The sequence below is a fragment of the Akebia trifoliata genome, chromosome 8 (assembly GCF_017979445.1).
Source record: "Akebia trifoliata isolate Shusen 1 chromosome 8, ASM1797944v1, whole genome shotgun sequence".
NCBI classification, from domain to species: domain Eukaryota; kingdom Viridiplantae; phylum Streptophyta; class Magnoliopsida; order Ranunculales; family Lardizabalaceae; genus Akebia; species Akebia trifoliata.
The window spans coordinates 18,756,064-18,773,611 of NC_141382.1; the positions used below are offsets into that span (position 1 = coordinate 18,756,064).

General features: G+C 34.8%; 1 protein-coding gene across 7 annotated transcripts in view; it reads right to left on the reverse strand.

The window, feature by feature from the left end:
* Positions 1-2,556: 2,556 nt before the first annotated feature.
* Positions 2,557-17,548, reverse strand: part of LOC147396335 (uncharacterized) — a 51,276-nt gene continuing 36,284 nt past the window's right edge. Inside the window, exons 6-12 of one of the 7 annotated variants that reach the window (XM_086449843.1) lie at positions 11,496-11,561; positions 11,256-11,294; positions 6,682-6,781; positions 5,163-5,329; positions 3,105-3,181; positions 2,942-2,983; positions 2,557-2,858 (exon numbers count right to left, since the gene is read on the reverse strand). In XM_086449843.1, coding sequence (XP_086305969.1) covers positions 5,175-5,329; positions 6,682-6,781; positions 11,256-11,294; positions 11,496-11,561 — 360 coding nt within the window. In that variant the 3' untranslated portion in view covers positions 2,557-2,858; positions 2,942-2,983; positions 3,105-3,181; positions 5,163-5,174. Of the gene's footprint in view, positions 2,990-3,104; positions 3,182-5,162; positions 5,330-6,681; positions 6,782-11,255; positions 11,562-17,548 lie in introns of those variants that run through there. The other 6 variants (XM_086449841.1, XM_086449842.1, XM_086449840.1 and 3 more) reach the window with 6 other exon arrangements.

Below are 17,548 nucleotides of genomic sequence, written 5' to 3' on the forward strand. Positions count from 1 at the left end.
ATGATAGTGTAGAGGACAAGTGAGGTAGGTTTTTCACCCATGAGCCATGTAGGAAAGGCCTTAGGCCATTTATTGAAAGAAAGATAGGAAAAAGATTAAATTCTTAAAAGTTTAGCTTTTGGGGCCCATTCTAATTTTTATGGATTTTGGGACATTTTGTATGGATGGTCCATCCAAATTTAGGTATCTACAATTGGTAGAAATTAAGAATACATCACCGTTATCACTACTTCCATATGCCACTACTGCATCACCAGTATCATGGTTATTATGATTTTGTAATTCCATCTACTTTCTTCTTCAATTCCTTAGAATTTAAAGTAGATTTAATCTCCTCAATTAAAACAGTAGTTTTATCATACATTAGGGTGGGTGTCAACAAAATTCTCATACGAAAGTGGTAGAGAAAAATCAAAAGTATAGCCTGATCTTCTTCATCAATTTTAACATTAACATTTTTTAAGATAATTAGGAATAGAAGTACCTTCTCGCATTCGCAAGGTGTAAAATTATTTCTTTAGATACCACCGATTTGTGAGAGATTTTGTCATGTATTGAGTTTCCAGCTTTTTTCACAATAGATCTACCGTATTTGAATCATCGACTTCTCGTAGGACCTCATTCCCCAAAGACAATAGAATTGTATTGTGTGCCTTCTCCATGATCTCCTCTTTCTATTCTGGTTTCAACAATTCAGGCAAATTATCTCTTCCCAACAGTGCCTTTGATAAACCTTATTTAACAAGTTTTCATTCGAACCTGTCATAGGTTAAAATCGTTCTTTCCATCGAATTTCTCGACATCATACTTCGCAGTCATAACTCTAATACCAGTTTGTTAGATAGAACCCTCATATCCGAAGTATAAATCAACAAAAACACAAAAATCTCACAAGACACAAGATATACATTGTTTGGTCAAAGCACTGACTTACGTCCATAAACGAAAATGGCGATTTCACTATAATGACCAAAGAAGAAGTAGATTACAATTTCTCTCTACCTCTCATGTCTCTCTCTAACCCTCTTAGGGTTTCATCTTTTACCCTTAATATAGAGTTACAAAGAAGGTAAACGGGTCGGATTCAAATTCAAACCAAATGGGCCCAATATTTTGGCCGGGGACTTTGCCTATACAGGTCGTTAATGGATCATCAAAAGATCCACATTGAATCCATGACAACTCTCCATATACAAGAATAGAAGACATAACCCAACAAACCTCAATGACGAATAAAATAGGTTATAGTCAACTAACGATAAGGCAAGCTTTACACATAATTAGATGGAAGAATAAGATTTTAGAATAAAACTTTTCTGATCGATTACATTGTCACTTATTAGGTGCATTATACTGAAAAAATTTTGTCTATAATTTTATTTTTCTATAATAATATCATCACCCATAGACTTTTTGCAAACAAGCTATATGGCAGCTTGTAAAAATTTGGTGGCGGAAACTTAACCCAGATCACATTCAATGGTACTTTTGCAAACAAGCTATATGGCACTCCAAATTTTACTTACAACACACACACACCAATACTTTGGGAATTGGGATATTGGCATCATATTGGTGTTTTATAATTAAAAGTTGGTGTGTCAATAAAAGCTCTCTTAATATTGTCTTTATTCACTTGCTTCAACTAGAATACAACACCCACCATCAGGTACCTGTCTCCTTAATCCACCATTTTTATTTTATTTTTTATTTTTACTTGTAAAAACAAAAAAAAGTGACTGGTGATTTCTAATGATAGGATTCCAACATTTTTTTTTATCAGCCTTAATTAGAATCCAACAATAGAGCTTATGATGATAAAATGCTTGAATCAATGGCTAGAAATCAGCAATCGTGCTGAATGTTGGTGTCTTGACCAATCAAACGGTGTGCTGAAAATTATTGGGGTCAATAAGACCGAAAAGGTGCCACTTGGTCATGCAAAGGCATCCAAAAGTCATTCCCTCGGTTACGACTTACAAGGCCAGTAACCCATCGAAAACAGACATAGCTTACATTGCCACACCAACTTTTTTAAAACACCAATTAATAAAATCTTTATCTTTAATGTTATAAAGGGAGAAGTTGTCATAAATGCCTCCACCTTTAAATTTAAATTTAATATAATTAAAATCATTTTGGTAAAAACAAAAATCAAGAAAATTGCAACCCACACCCTTTAGTCATGTTGGATTGTTTTTAAAATTACAAAAAATATCTTTTTTTATTATGTAATCTTTAAAAAACTATTAAAATAAAAGGTAAAAGGAAGGTGAAACATCTGCATAGACAATAGGACATCAACCCACCTTTGTTTTCTTGCTCAAATCACTCCCATAACGAGAAGTTTTAACACTCGAGAAGCTCTTCCTAACTCAGTACAATCCCAAATCAAAATGGAAAAGGAATACGATCCTCAAAAATAGAACATTTGTCCTCAACCCAAACATCATATTTAATTTCATGGTTTGGTGTGTTATAAGAAAAAAAAATTGGTTGGGGGTGACAAAAGCTCTCAAAATTAATTAATCAAACCTTGGCATTAAACTCTAAAAATGAGTAACTCATATCAATAGTCATTTAATCTTTTAAAACTACAATAAAATGTCACCATACTTCCGCTTCATTATACAACTGACAGAATTTGTAATTCCCATAACATGTTCCATTGAAAACAAAATTGCTTACAGTTTTGAACGTGGTTAGTTGTTCTAGTGGTTCCAATGCGGATGAGATAGAAATATCAACAATTTCATTGTCCCACCCAATGAGCGAAGTTGCCGAATCAAATCTCTTCATTGCGTCTTCTGTGTTGGGAGTGGGTGCAACCAAAGCTTCAATTTATTAGTTTACAAGATCTGTAAACAACAAAGAATTACACATTTTGTATAAAGGCCCTTGATTCCGACCACCTTCATTGCAGATCTACTCCGTTACTCACCAGGAAGAAAGTCAAGTCACGGGAGGTGTGGCAAAACCATCGCTTTTACTGGAAACAACCAGTGAATCATTATTGAATTTTGAGAACAAATACGAGTTTTAAAAAAGTAAAGTTGCAGGAAAATTGGCTTTAACAAGATAGAAGGTAAACAATTGGAGCGTACCTATTTACAGTCTAGGCAGCAGCACATGTTCCCTGCGTAAATATGTCAGCTTTGTTTAAAAGCCACATCTGTCACCCCTGTTATAGATGAAATAGTGAGAGCACACTCTTCATGAAACAATCAACCATTTACTCCTACATTACAGCCCAATCTAACTTGGACTTCCATGTTGCTAGTGTCAAACATGGGATATCTTCCATATGTTTATAACTCTGACAACTCCCTGCAAACTTGCTGAGTCTAAACACATTACATAATATGTAAGGGGAATGCTAATTTCCAAGAACTCATGGGGACGTTAGCATTCTCCACCACCAGGGGCGGACCATGATTTTTGGTCAGTGGGAGCTAAGTGCTAACGTCGATCAATAATCTTGATTTCCTTCTATGTCAATGTTGGACTCATCACTACAAATGATGGTTTACTAATAATCTCCATAATAAAGTTGCTATTGTATGATAAGTTATGTTTATCTCATTCAACCTTATCTTCAATCCAATGTCTTAAATGTGCTGTCCTTAGATAACATGTTCACTCCAGATTTTGGTGAATTTTTCAGATATCTCTTTATTTTCACTTTCCTGACATGCCCCTTGACCTCAGTCTTCCCTTATCAATTAAAGAAAAAAAATATTTTGTAACCTTTTGAGGTTTCTTCTCAAAACCAATCACTTGAAACCTCTTGGACATGATGAAGATGATGAGATGTTGATGATGAAGTTGGTAAATGATAACAATGATGATGGTTGTGATAGTGATGAGTATGATGATGATAATGATGAAGGTGATGAGGGCATTGGGGTTATTTTTCATTATTCTATAGGAAAACACCAAAGTCAAGAGGTATGTCATTAGTTTGAAGAAAATAAGGAGGTATCTCAAATATTCATAATTAAGTTCAAGGGCATATCGTAAATACAAAAAAATAAAAAATAATAACACATTTTGTAAGTTGAAAGGATGGCTTCTCAAAAAACTTCCAAGTATGCTAGCTGTCTCAAGAGGGAACTTCCGGGACTAAGACTAGCCCTACTAACTTAGTAAGATTCAAAATCTTAACCGAGGGTTGTTGAGCTCACTTTGTGGCATCCAAAAATATGATCCGACACCACAATGATGTAAAGGAAAATTTTAATAACTTTGAAAAAAAACCCAAAAAACAGTTAGTTTTCATTATTTAATATTTATTTTAAATTTGGAAGTTCGGTTGGAGTTCAATTGCCATGTATTTTCAAAAACTTGGATCGAGTCAAAAAACTTTTTTTATTTTATTTTATTTTTGGATCTGAGTTTTTCCATGAAATCTAGAAGACTTTGTTGTTGGATTGCCAATTTGGTAATCCAATTGAACTCAACGACAAATCTTACTAGGTTAGTAAGAAAAGTGTTTCCCAACTTCCAAATGCAATGATATCGGTTTGAAAGCTCAAGGGTATCTCTAATATCAAACAAAATTGAGGGAGGTATCTCTAATATTTACTTTCAATGGCTGTGTGGCTTTCCTTGAGTTTGAACACATAGGGATTATCTCCAATATAAGGCAACATAGAGGGGCTAAATATTAGAGGGTTTTTTTTTCTTCAAAGTTCAATGAGGGCTATAGCCCCCACTCATCCTTTTGTAGCTTCGCCCCTGTCCACCACATTCACTTTCTAATAATACCCCTCCCCATTTTGTTTTTTAGTGAAAAAGACAATGGTATGTTGGTCTTTTACATTATAAATGCATTTATTATGCCCTTAATAAATACATTTATTATGTTGACATTAGTTACCAAAGCATTTATTGCAAACAAAGACTAAAATACCCTTAGCATTTATTATGTAGAAGATTAACATACCATTGTCTTTTTCACTAAACGACAAAATAGGTAGAGGTATTATTGGAAAGTGTGGTGGAGAATGCTAACGTCCTCATGAGGCCTTGGACATTAGCATTCCCCAATATGTAAATATCAAGAATATGGGCAGAAATACATACAGAATGGTATATAATTAAGAATAGCTAGATTTAAAAATGATGATGATGCAGTAACATTTCGTGGCGAAAGAAAGTACCACTGCTCCTCCTCACTTAATGACAACTTCTCTGCCTTGAACAGTTGCAAGACAAGCAAGTTTACGGATTGCATCATAATTCCTTTTATCCATAGCTTCTTTCTCAAAGATAGCTTCAGACAAGACCACTGCTGATGCCCCTTGATCAATGTACATACCTATTGAGTCTGTGCCACAGTAAAGAAAAAATCATTAGCTATCATAGACAAAACTACTAAAATTTGAGTGGAAAGAATTAATTGTACGAATGATGGACAGAGATGAGAAGCTTTCTCCAATATTGCTAATGAAAAGTGTAATTTACCCAAAAAGAAAGATTCTACTACAAATAAAGAAGGAAAATTTTACATATTTTATGGAGCTAAATGTAGGATGATCAAGAAGCATTTGAACTAACTGGAAGATGAGGGTGAGATGTATGAGTGGAAAGTCAAGGAAAGATAAATTAGAAATGAACATATAAAAAATGTAGGAGAAGCTCTAGGAGGCAATAAACCAACAAAAAGTCTATTAAAATGGTTTGAGTACGTTCAACGAAGGAAAATGGTTGGAAGAAATATTCAAGTTGAAATTTTGGAAAGAGTGAGAGAAAGACACAAAAGGAACGTGGATTGAGATAGTGAAAGATGATATTAACACACTTTCTATAACAAAAGACATGATTTTGGATAGAGTCAAATCAATGAACAAGATTCATTCAGCTGACCTCAAATCCTTGTGATAAGACTTTGACGATGATGATGATGAGCAATGATCCTAATAATACACGAAAATGATGGTAAAAAGACATCAATGCAATGTACCTTTTAATTATCTCATGTTGATAAAAATGCCTAAGAGGAACTATTACTCGTTTTGGAGTTGAATGTCAAGCAATAACAAGAAAAATGTTTATAAAATGAACGTAATAGACATGAAGACAGTGAGAAGATTAGTGGTACTGGTAAGACTAGGGAGATAAATTTGAAAGAATTTACAAAAATCCAATATGAGATAAAATAAAGGAAAATTGATTGAGATGGTTTGAGTATGTACAATGAAGATAAATGAAACACAAGTGATGAATTCTTAGGTGCAAGATGAAGGCCCTAAAAGGTTGGAGGACCAAAAATGATGTGGATTGAGGTAATAAGAAGAGATCTAAAGACATGCCTTATTATAAAATATAGCTCTAGAAAAAGTCCAATATTTAGGTTAAGGCATATATTAAGATGACGATGGCTAGTCCCAAAAAGTGCAGTCACTTGTTTACATTTACATTGTATCTTGAATTGTACAACTATGTACCACAACACATGGCTCACGTATGAAAGAAGAGCACGAGAAGTAATGGTTCATAAGAAAAAAAATGGACCAATATTCCATTTCCAAGTTGATAAACAAAATACCAGGACAAAACAAAGATACTTTCACCAATAGATCTATTTTTGAAAAATAATCAAGATAAAATCAATCAAGAAAATGATAATCTGAAATCAGAGAAGTTGATAAGCAATGCTTCAAAGTTCAAACAATCAACCTATTGTTATGCCTTGGGAAGCAACCATAGGAATATGGGGAAATGATTTCTTAAGCGCCGATATATATTGAACACCACCTAATATTGAGACGGGATAAACCTATAACATAAAAGATTCAGACAGCTAATTAATAAAGGATGTATGATCATGAACTCGTTCTTCCAACATCATCAACAAAATAACTAGACAGTATGTCATATTGTGAAGCATTACACCATGAACAGGTACTGACAAGTTGGCAACAAAGTTGAAGCATGAGATATTTTCCAAAAATAATAAAAGAAATATTATTCACACAATTACAATGTATTCACACAATGCAAAGTATCATCACTATCTTAACAGACCATTCAATTCTCACTTGCGTAGTATTAATGATAGCCAAATTTTGTGTCAATTTCAACTACTTATGTCCTGCCAAAGTGAAATTTATCTGTAAGCTCATCGAATTTTACTCTTTAGAAATAAAAAATAAATAAATAAATAAAAGTGTTTAAATATTTCTATCCTCATTTTTCTACATTTCCTTGTTTTTGGGAGGTTCTTGGGTGAAAAAATACAATTTCATTATGGGTTTTCAAGTAAAAAACAGAGAATGAAATCAAGATCAAATGCTCCTCCTATTGTGTATCATGTTCTTTGGTCAAACTACTTTTTTCCAAAACTTTGATTCTTTCATATATTTCAGCAAAATTAGTATTACTATATGTATGCATCACATCTAAGGAACTGACGTGCATTTGCACAAGATTCATTTTCTATTTTCAGATTTTAGAGTAGAACCAAATTGGGGGTTGTGATTCATGTTAGGAGATGGCATCAGTGTAATTTTTGAGTTACTTGAATGGCATTCTCTTTAACAATTAGTTGTAAAGACTGCCTATTAGATTCAGGATCATTCAGATAGTTGCATCAGTATGTATGAAACACTATTCATCTTGCATTTTTATTCCAGATGGTTGTTCTTTGTAAAAAAACGGTTTAAGTGTTGTTCTCATGCGTGCCCTATCATTTCTTGAAATATCATGGTGCAAATAATTTTCCAAACATCTTGAGTTGGCCATTTTTTTTATTATAGAAAATACATCCCATCAAATAAAAATATCTCAAGCTAGTTCTGAATTTTGGCTACAAAAAGTTAAGGACAAACTCAAAGTCGTACCTTGGTAAAAAAGCGATATCATCTACTAAATGGAAAGCCAAAGTTATGGCCAAAGAGAAGTTAAAAATTTACCCAGTGAGGAAGAAAATCTGTTAGGGTCATAAAATTAAACTACATAACACAAATTGGAAAAAAAAGAATACTATCATAAAATTGTCAAGTTGTTTAGATGCAATAAAAAGTGGTGTTTAAGAAATTGCTTATGTTTTTTCACTCTTTTTTTATAGGTAAACATATATTATATTAGCAAAGAGGATGAAATGTCCAACCCAAAGAAAAGAAAGGTAAACACAGAAAAAAAAAAAGACCAACCAATGAAAGTTACTTCTCCAAATTACAAACCCTATCCCACCTTACAAGAAAATCTTCAAAAAAGAACCCGTCTAAACACCTTGAGAGCCTTACCCCAGTAGAACAACGGAGCTAACAATGAAAAGATAATACCCCTAGCATCTATCTCTTTCCCAATGAAAATCCAGCTATTTAGCTCCTTCCAAATAGCCCAGCAGATGGCAAACAGAGTCAAGCTCCAAAGAATCCTCTTGGCCTTCATGAAGGAGCTACTTAAATGATGCCAAGCTTCAACAAAGAATGAACCGAAAGAGGATAGCACCCGAAAATTCAAAACAAGGAAGAGAAGTGGTACCACTTCTGTTAGGTGAAACTGCAGTGAATAAAGATATGATTTGAGATTTCCCCATTTGACTTACAGAACCCGCAATAGTTTGGCATCACCCAACCTCTCCAAATGAGTTGATCCGCTGTAGGTAGGCGCTCCAAGACTACAAACCATATGAAAATAGAAATCTTTGCAGGCACGTTTGGTCCCCAAATAGCCGTTGCTGGGAAGAGCTCCTTTGTAGAGTGAGAATAAAGGATGTACAAAGAACGTACCAAAAAAGACCCATCCTTCGCAGCCACCTAGATCCTTTCATCCTCGAAATTAGAGGGAGAATTAAAATCCTCTAAGCATCTCAATAATCCCCAATTCCTCTATCTCTCAATCATTAAAACCTCTTCTAAAATCGAAATCCCAAGCCACCAAAACATCTTCCCCCGATTTGAAACAAAAGATTGGTTTCATTTTCTTTCAAGAAAGTGCATAAAGGAGGGGGGATCTCTCCATAAGAGAACTGTCACCACAACATGAGTCTTCCCCCCTCTTTCAACCTTGAACCTTACATAATTCCTAAAGAACGATATAACCTTTGAGAATTCCTCTCCACACCCCACACCTAAAGGGACCTTTTGCTTCTTTACTTTCCCACCCAAAAACATTCTCTCCATACTGGCTATTTATAACTTTTCTTCAAAGTTCATTCTTCTCTTCCTCAAACTTCAACAACCATTTGCCCAAAAGAGTGGAATTCATCCTACCCAAACTCCTCAAACAAAGGCCTCCTTTCTTTTTTGGCATACACATCTTTTTCCAACTAACCCAATGTAGCTATGTCAACCCATCTCTATTGTTCCAAAAAAAATCTCTAAAAATTTTATCGAGCTTCTTTTCCACGAAATGAGGTAAGGAAAACAAAGAGAGGAAATAATTTGAAATACTCGCCAAAACACTTTTAATGAGAGTCAGCTTGCCACCATGGATAAGAACCTCGATTTCCAAGTACTTAACTTCTTTCCAACTTGTTCAATATGACAAGATCCCATAAGCTTTTACCGTCATAAGGGACCCCAACGACAAACCTAAGTACGTAGTGGGGAGTGAGCAAACCTGAAAACCGAACGAAGCCGTTGAAAACTCTAACAAAGGTATAACGTCTATAGCAAAAAAAATTTACTTTTGCAGAAGTTAACTGGGATGCCAAAAATAACTCAAAACAACACAAAATACCGCTCAGAAACCTCAGTTGAGAAATAGATTCATCCAAAAATTCTAACATGTCGTCCGCGAACTGTAAATGAGAGATCATGTGACCATTCACCCCAGTCGCAAACTTGGAAAGCTCCCCGATTTTCACCCATTTTGAGAGCATACGTCCCAAAGTTCGGCTACCACAATGAAAAGGAACGGAGATAGCGGATCACCCTGTCTCAAACCCCTTATGCCTTTGAAAAATCCTTCTAGGGAGTCATTGAGAAACACCAAGAAAGAAGGGGAAGAAACACATTTCATCACCCAAAAGATTTATTCATTGTCGAATCCCATTCGGCCCAGAAGATACTTCAAGAAACTCCAATTAACATGATTGTAAGCCTTTTGAAGGTCTATCTTGCACACCAGCCTTGGCAGATTCAACTTCTTTCTAGAATCTATACATTTATTCGCAATGAGAATGCCATCCAGGATTTGCCTACCTTTGACGAAAGCGCCTTGCACCAATCCGATGATACCTTCCATAACTAATTCATTCTTGAAGCCAACAACTTTGTTCAAATCTTATATATCGAGCAAACCAATCTAATGGGTCTAAGATCAGAAATGTCCTCTACACCCACAACCTTAGAGATTAAAACCACAAATGTAGTATTAGAACCAAAGCCCAACAAGCCTTCTTGAAAGAAGTCAACAAAAACAGCTGCAAGATCATCTTTTACAGTTTCCCAAGAAGTTTTGAAGAAAGCCAAAGTGAAACCATTCAGACTCTAGGCCTTATCACCCGCCAAGCTTGTTAGCCTTCAAAATCTCATCCTCCTCAAAAGGTCTCTCTAACCAAACTCTTTCCTCTCATGCAATAGCATTGAACGCAAGATGGTTCAACTTCGGTCTAATTTGATACCCCTCAGCATAAAACTTCTTGTAGAAATCAACTACCACTATCTCAATTTCTTCTTCCTTCGATTTCCACTCCCCATCAATCTTAAAATTATGAATCCCATTTACGCGATTTCAACAAGACGCCATTCTATGGAAGAACTTTGTATTATTTCCACCTTCCTTTCAACCCAGTTACTCATGATTTGTCTACAATTAATCTCCTCCAAAGCCACCACCTTTTAAAATTCTGATATGAGATTCAGCCTCCATGCCCTCTTGTCTTCCCCTATACCCCATTTTTCCTCTTCCTTATCAATACTTTCAATCTCGTCGAGTAACTCCTACTTCTTAGTTTCTATCCTTCCACAAAGCTCTGTATTTCATACCTTCATTTTTTCCTTGATTAATTTCAATTTCTATCTATATCCCCTTTCTTTGTTGTCATGAGCTAGGGAGGGGGAAAGTGGGGTAAAAGCCAACCTGAGAATTTTATCTTTCTTTTATTTCTTTTATTTTGCATTTTTAATTAGTGTTTTTACCTGTGGGGAGATAAGATGAGATGGAATCTGCATATATCATTTGGAGCACAATTAGTGAAAACCAAATCACATGTTCAAACTACTGGTGTAGAGGACATAACATTCTTATCATGCTATCAATAACTTCTTTATTTTGAAATTAAAGAGTATGATGAGACTTACCTTTACAATTCTTGCACCAGCATTATATGCAGTCAATACCTGACAAACCATGAAAAGAATGAAAAAAGTCCACTTTGGAACAAAAGTAAGCCAAAAGAATCAAATCCCAAAGAGAAAAGACTTGAAAGAATAAAAAATAGAGCTTCTAGAAGTAACTATGAAGACAATACGGAGGTTAAATAGATAAAACACAATAAAACTAGAGAAATACGACAAAGAAGGTGAGATAGATGCGCTAACTTCTGTTGGTGTCATTACTCCAGGGATATAGAGAACTTCAACACTTCGTACATCATCAAGAATATCCTGATGAAACAAAGGTTATTTAGAGAAAACTATAAAGGGTAAACTCCAACAGTCTAAATCAGTTTCATAATTAATAAATGCTTTGCTTAGGGGGCCTATTTAAAGTGAGATGAGCATTTACTAGTATTCAGCTTAGCTAAAACTGGGATCAAGGATAAAATAAGAGAGATTCTATTGCCACACCAACTTTTTAATGCAAGACGGTGAGGGAAGAAGATGAATTTATTTTTATTTTTAATTTATTATTATTATTTTAGAGGATTGGGGGGGGGGGGGGGGAGGGGCTTAGGGAATTTGGTTTAAGATTTTGGGTAAGGATGAAGGGTGAAGAAAAAATGGACTTAAAATAAAAGGGTTTTGGTTAAAGATTTGGGATTTGGAATTGGGTTAAGGATTTGGGCGACAATAGGAAAAGGGTTTCCCAAATCCAAATTAGTTATTGAGATGTAAAATGCAAGTTTTTGTAAACTACAATTTTTTGGTTGGGGTTGGATAAGGGTTAAAAGAAAAGGGAAAAGGTTAAGGGTTGAGTTTTATAGGTTTCAAGAATCAAGATTCTAGAATTTAAGATTTCTTGAAAAATCAAGAAAACAAAGTTTAAGGATTAAAGAACTCTTGATGGATTCTTGACGATTACTTGTTCTTTTACAAATAAACAAAAGAAATTCTAGAAAAGATGGATTGAAGAAGATGATAGAAGATAAGAAAAAGATTAAGGAAGAAAAAAACTATATATAACCTTAGAATCACGCCAATGATTTCCATGGTATCAACCATGTTGAATGCACCAACATCCAAACATTAATTGTAATTTTTTTTTATTCCATTCATTCTCTATATGATATTAATTACAATAGTCATACATATAGGTTAGACTCAAAGCCCTAATTCTAAAATAATATAAAAAATGACATTTTTGACCTTGAGATGCAAATTCGCCTGACTGTGAAGGCGATCATGACAAGAATAGCTCCTCCAAAGTGAGCACTACACGGCCGAGAGACTGACCCACTATGAATCAACTAATTCTCCTCTCAATGCAGGGGGACCTTGTCCTTAAAGAGTTGTATGCTTGCTTTTCTCTTGTTGTTTTGTATTCAGGACAAGAGGGGCCTTGCTACTGGTGCACTGTGACTTTCCAACCTACTTTTTTCTAGTGTAGTGTAGTCAGGCCTCCGTTTGTAGTTTGACCCGCTATGGGATTCACATTATACACTACAAAAGCACCTGAAGTACTAAATGGAATAGGTATTAATTTGGTAATGGTTAGAGTAGCAAACTCGGATTCGACGAGGATAGAAAGATGTTATTTGCTGTTATTCCATCTATTTGTGCATCAAGTTCGAAGATCTTTTGATTAGGAAAGTGGCACATACCAAGCGGTAGCGACTGATTATTAAAAGCACAGGACTTTGCCAAGTGATAACCCTGCTACTATTTTGACTATAACTTTCTGAAAACTCATCAGAATTGTAAAATCGTGGGCTCCTTGGATGGGAAATGAATAATCCTTCAAACGACACAATAATCAACTTAATACGATAAGTTTTGACCCCTTGATAGAAAAGATATTGGTTCTCAACCAATCTTCATTTTCATGCTTGAGAGTAAGAAGGGTTTTCTTCATCATAAGTGCTAGTCCCTCTTTCTCATCAATTTATCCACCAATCATAAATGGGTAACTATTCATTTGGTTCTGATTCCAACATTTCCTCCAATAAAAGTGCCTTATCACAAGGACCATTTGCCTACCTACTGTCTAAAGACTTGTGCATGGGCTCATCACATTTGTAGCACTTGAAGTTGCCACCTTGGAACTGATTTTCAACCCTATATCGATTTGTATGGGACTAATTAGGTGCATTAGGAATAGACTTTACTTGTTGTCCAACCTTGATAGCATCACTCTTAATCATATTTGACAAGTTGCCAACCTTGGTATCAACTCGAAATAGTTGTCCGGCACAGAGTTACCTTGGGGCTGTTGTCCATACCTTGGTATACACCTACTTTGTTGTTTTTCCACCAACAAAGCTCGATTATAGGCTCTAAAATAGTACACAAATTGTAATGACCTTAAAATATTAATATGTATCTCGAGGAAAGAATTTTAAGTTTTTACGTTGATTCAAAAGTATGGATCCTTAATTTTCAATATTTGAGGAAAATTAACTTCACCAATAGATTCAGAAGGGTCGAGAAACATACTTTAGCCTATAAGCACGACTTAATCATAAGTCAATCGAAAAAGTTAATAAATCATCTAGTTTCGCATCAAGTAATTACCAAATTGGTAAACGACACTTTAGAGATATAATTTGAGGAATCCGATCATACCATTAGATTCGTGTCGAAAAATCACCCGAAATAGAAAATAAGAATATCCAAATTGGCATTCAAGAAAAACAATTCCCAAAATGACGCATACGTCCCAACTTATGTTATAAATATCAGTCCCTAATTAGAAAAATCTGACTTTTCTTATTCTCCCCTCCAAACAAAACTAAACCCTTTTTCTTTGATATTTGCAACTCAGATTTACAATAAACGAGAACGATCCAAGCTTTGCCGAAGGAAAATTGTTCCTCTCGTCGAGGGTTATGCGTGGACGCTAGAAACGTCGATTTTCATCGGAGGAAAATTTTTGAGACTGGTTGGAGGTGATCCTTAGACTCCGTTGAACTGTAAAGAATAGCCCGAGGTAGGATGTCTTCCCTTCTACCTTCTAGTCATGCGATAATTTCATAGAAAATCCAAGCGATATTTGATATATCGATTGTTTCATTACATTTATACATATTTGAACATATTGGATCACGTTTGTATGGTTATTTTTTATTTCTTTTAGTTCATTTGATGTATTGTATGCATTTTATGAGTAATATAAGGTTTGAATCGATTTTGGTCGAGTTTCGACGAAAAATCAGCAATTCGGAAAAAATCCAAATGTTGAGTTTGGTTCCAAATTTTTTTGCGTTGCTTCCATATAGTATGTATACCCATTTCCTACCTTTATTTCATTAAAAACATATAAGTATTGCTTTAAGTTTTTTAATAAAATTAAGGTTTTACCCCCCATTTCGAAACGTTGGGAATGGTTGTACAAAAATCCGTTTTCAATTTCGACAACTTTGAAAAATCATTTTTTCAACACTAAGTCAAATTTTCACAGATTTTCAACTTTTACGTCTTATGATTTTATTTTGTTTCTGAGTCTTTCGACTCAATAAAAACCATCGAATGGAATTGATTGATGCCTTATGAGTTTCAAATTACTTTAAAGGTGAAATTACTTTGATAGATATGTAGGAAATTAGATGATAAATTGATGGATGGATAGAGAGAACGTATGTTCTCGACTAATTGATGAGACAGTGTCTCTAGTTCTACGTAGAGGCTATGTCACGTTGTAGACACCCCATTTTTGCATCCGCTTGATTAATCAAGTCGTCAACCCGATCGCAAAGGTTCCAAATGATGAATGTCTATTCCAATGCTTTATTTTGTTACCAGATATGTTTCAGAAATCCGGATGAGGTATCTCGAACTGACAAAACTTTAAAAACCACGCTACGCTAGGAAAATACTACCCTAGAAACATAGAAATCATCATCCTGCAAACCAAAAAGAAGCTTCACGATAAAAATCACTAAAAATGACAAAATTACCAAAATATCCCTAACATCAAAACAACCTTAGAGCCTACATTACGCTTAGGAAAACCCGTTCAAACACATAAAACGACAAATCGAAACCAAATAAATCATTTCGCCAATTTTCACAAAATGACAAAATTACGAAAATACCCCTCATAAAATTCACGATCATTTCACACAAAAAATTTCATAAATGACAAAAACCAACATTCCCATTGAATTCCTTACGAAAAACTGATTCCAAAACATCCTGGAACATTGAAAAACGACTTAAAACGTAAAAAAATCCTCTCCGAGGGCAAAATGGTAATTTCACAATTTTAATAATTAAAAATTTAGAAATTAATAAATAAATCATTAAATAATGTAAAGTGAAACATTAATAAAATTAATTATAAAATTTAAACCAAAAAATTGATCAATCAGGCTTTCAAGAAAAATTGTTGATGGTTCGCAAGATATTTCTTTAAGGACCCCTCCATTTGGGGGTCAAAAAAATTAAAGATATAATAGAGAGGGGTTCTCCAAAAATTTAAAGTCAATCAAGCAAGACTAAAGTCAAGATATTAAAGTCAATCAAATAAGACTAAAGTCAAAATTAAAGTCAATTAAGTAAGACTAAAGTCAAGTATTAAAGTCAATCTCATAAGACTAAAGTCAAAACCCTAATCTAAACTAATCAAGTCAATTTCATAAGACTAAAGTCAAAACCCTAAATCAAAGCCCTAAAGACTAAGTCCATCTCATGAGACCAAAATCTAAACCCTAATTGAAACCCTAAAAAGAAACCCTAATCAAACCCTAATGCTTCTAAAAACTTTATAAATAGGAGCCTCCACACCCTATTTTCGTATCAAAGAAAAAACCCTAGGAAAAGTAGGTGAAGAAGCCTCCACAACCTCTCCAAAACCCTAATTTTGGAGCCTCAACTCTTTACCTAACATCCCTGCTCTGATTTGAGCCTAAAAAATACCCAAAAACCTCTCAAAAACATCCCAAAAATCCACAACAAATTCGAAGCACCCAGATCCAAGAAGGAGATACCTTACCTCGGAGATCAGAAATCAGATCTGGAGAACGAAGTAAGGAATACGGTACAAAGAGCCGTTTTCACCAGATCTGAGGGAATAACACTTTTGCAGATCGAAGGTAAGCTTTTTTTTATTATTTTTTAATTTAGGTTTGTCATTAGTAATGTAAATTTATTTGGGATAAGTAGAGACCGGCAATGGCCGGGCGGGGTTGGTGTCTAACACCTTCCAACCCCGTAACATGATCCCCGGATTCAGATTTTCTGTAGTAGATTAGTTTTTATCCATTTTAGAGTCAGTTTGGTTCCTAGACCACAATAACTAGGTGGCGACTCCCAAACCTCAAGGGTCAAAAGCGGATCCGCGCATCCCGCGGATCGAGGGCGCTTTCACACGTAAAACGTGATAGATAGATAGATGGATGGATGGGATGGTTGATGGATGGAAATGACAAATGATTGTCACTGGAGGGCACTACCAGACCTTGTTTGTATTTTCAATTAAAAGAAATGATATATTATATACAAAATAAACTATTTTGTTTACCAGAAAAGGTTCATACAAAATCCATAAAGAGTGATGCGTTGTTGTGTATCCGGAAGTGGCAAGTCGATCTAGGATAGCACTAGATGTCATATGCTCTTCGATTGTATGCGATACCTTAGAGCATATTATAGCTTATGAGATCCGGAAATTTCTCCTATTTATTTCCTAGGGAACATTGAATGTAAAGACGATTTCTATATAGTGTAGAGGTAGGCGGGGTTCACATGCATTCCCTCTTGATAAGCTTCGACGCGAGGAGTTTCCTGGACTAGTTAGTGATCACTGCTAGTCTGTAGTCATCAAACGATCAACCTCACCGTTAGTTGAACTCAGTATTAGCTTCTTGGTCAATGGCCAGTCTGAGCCAGATAAATGGTCATCCAACTGTGGTATGATAGACCAGTCACAAAATCAAATTATAATGTTGGGATTCCACGTCGGATTAGAAGTCTGGAATAACGAATTGCCATAGCCGAGGCGGTTATATCGACGTGTTCCTCTGCTCTCTTATCGACTACACCACCGTGTTCTTATTATGTATCTTTTCTTTAATTTTTGTAAAGTTGATAGATGTTTTCATTTGAAAGATGCACAAGTTACTTTAAATGATAGAAATGATAGATTGAAAACAATTATAAAAGTTGTTTACTGAGTATGATTAGACATTTATCGTATGTTACATTATGAAAAACTTGTATTATTTAATTGTTCTGGTGATTACTCGTGCATGTATGACTCGTTAGAACAACGTTTA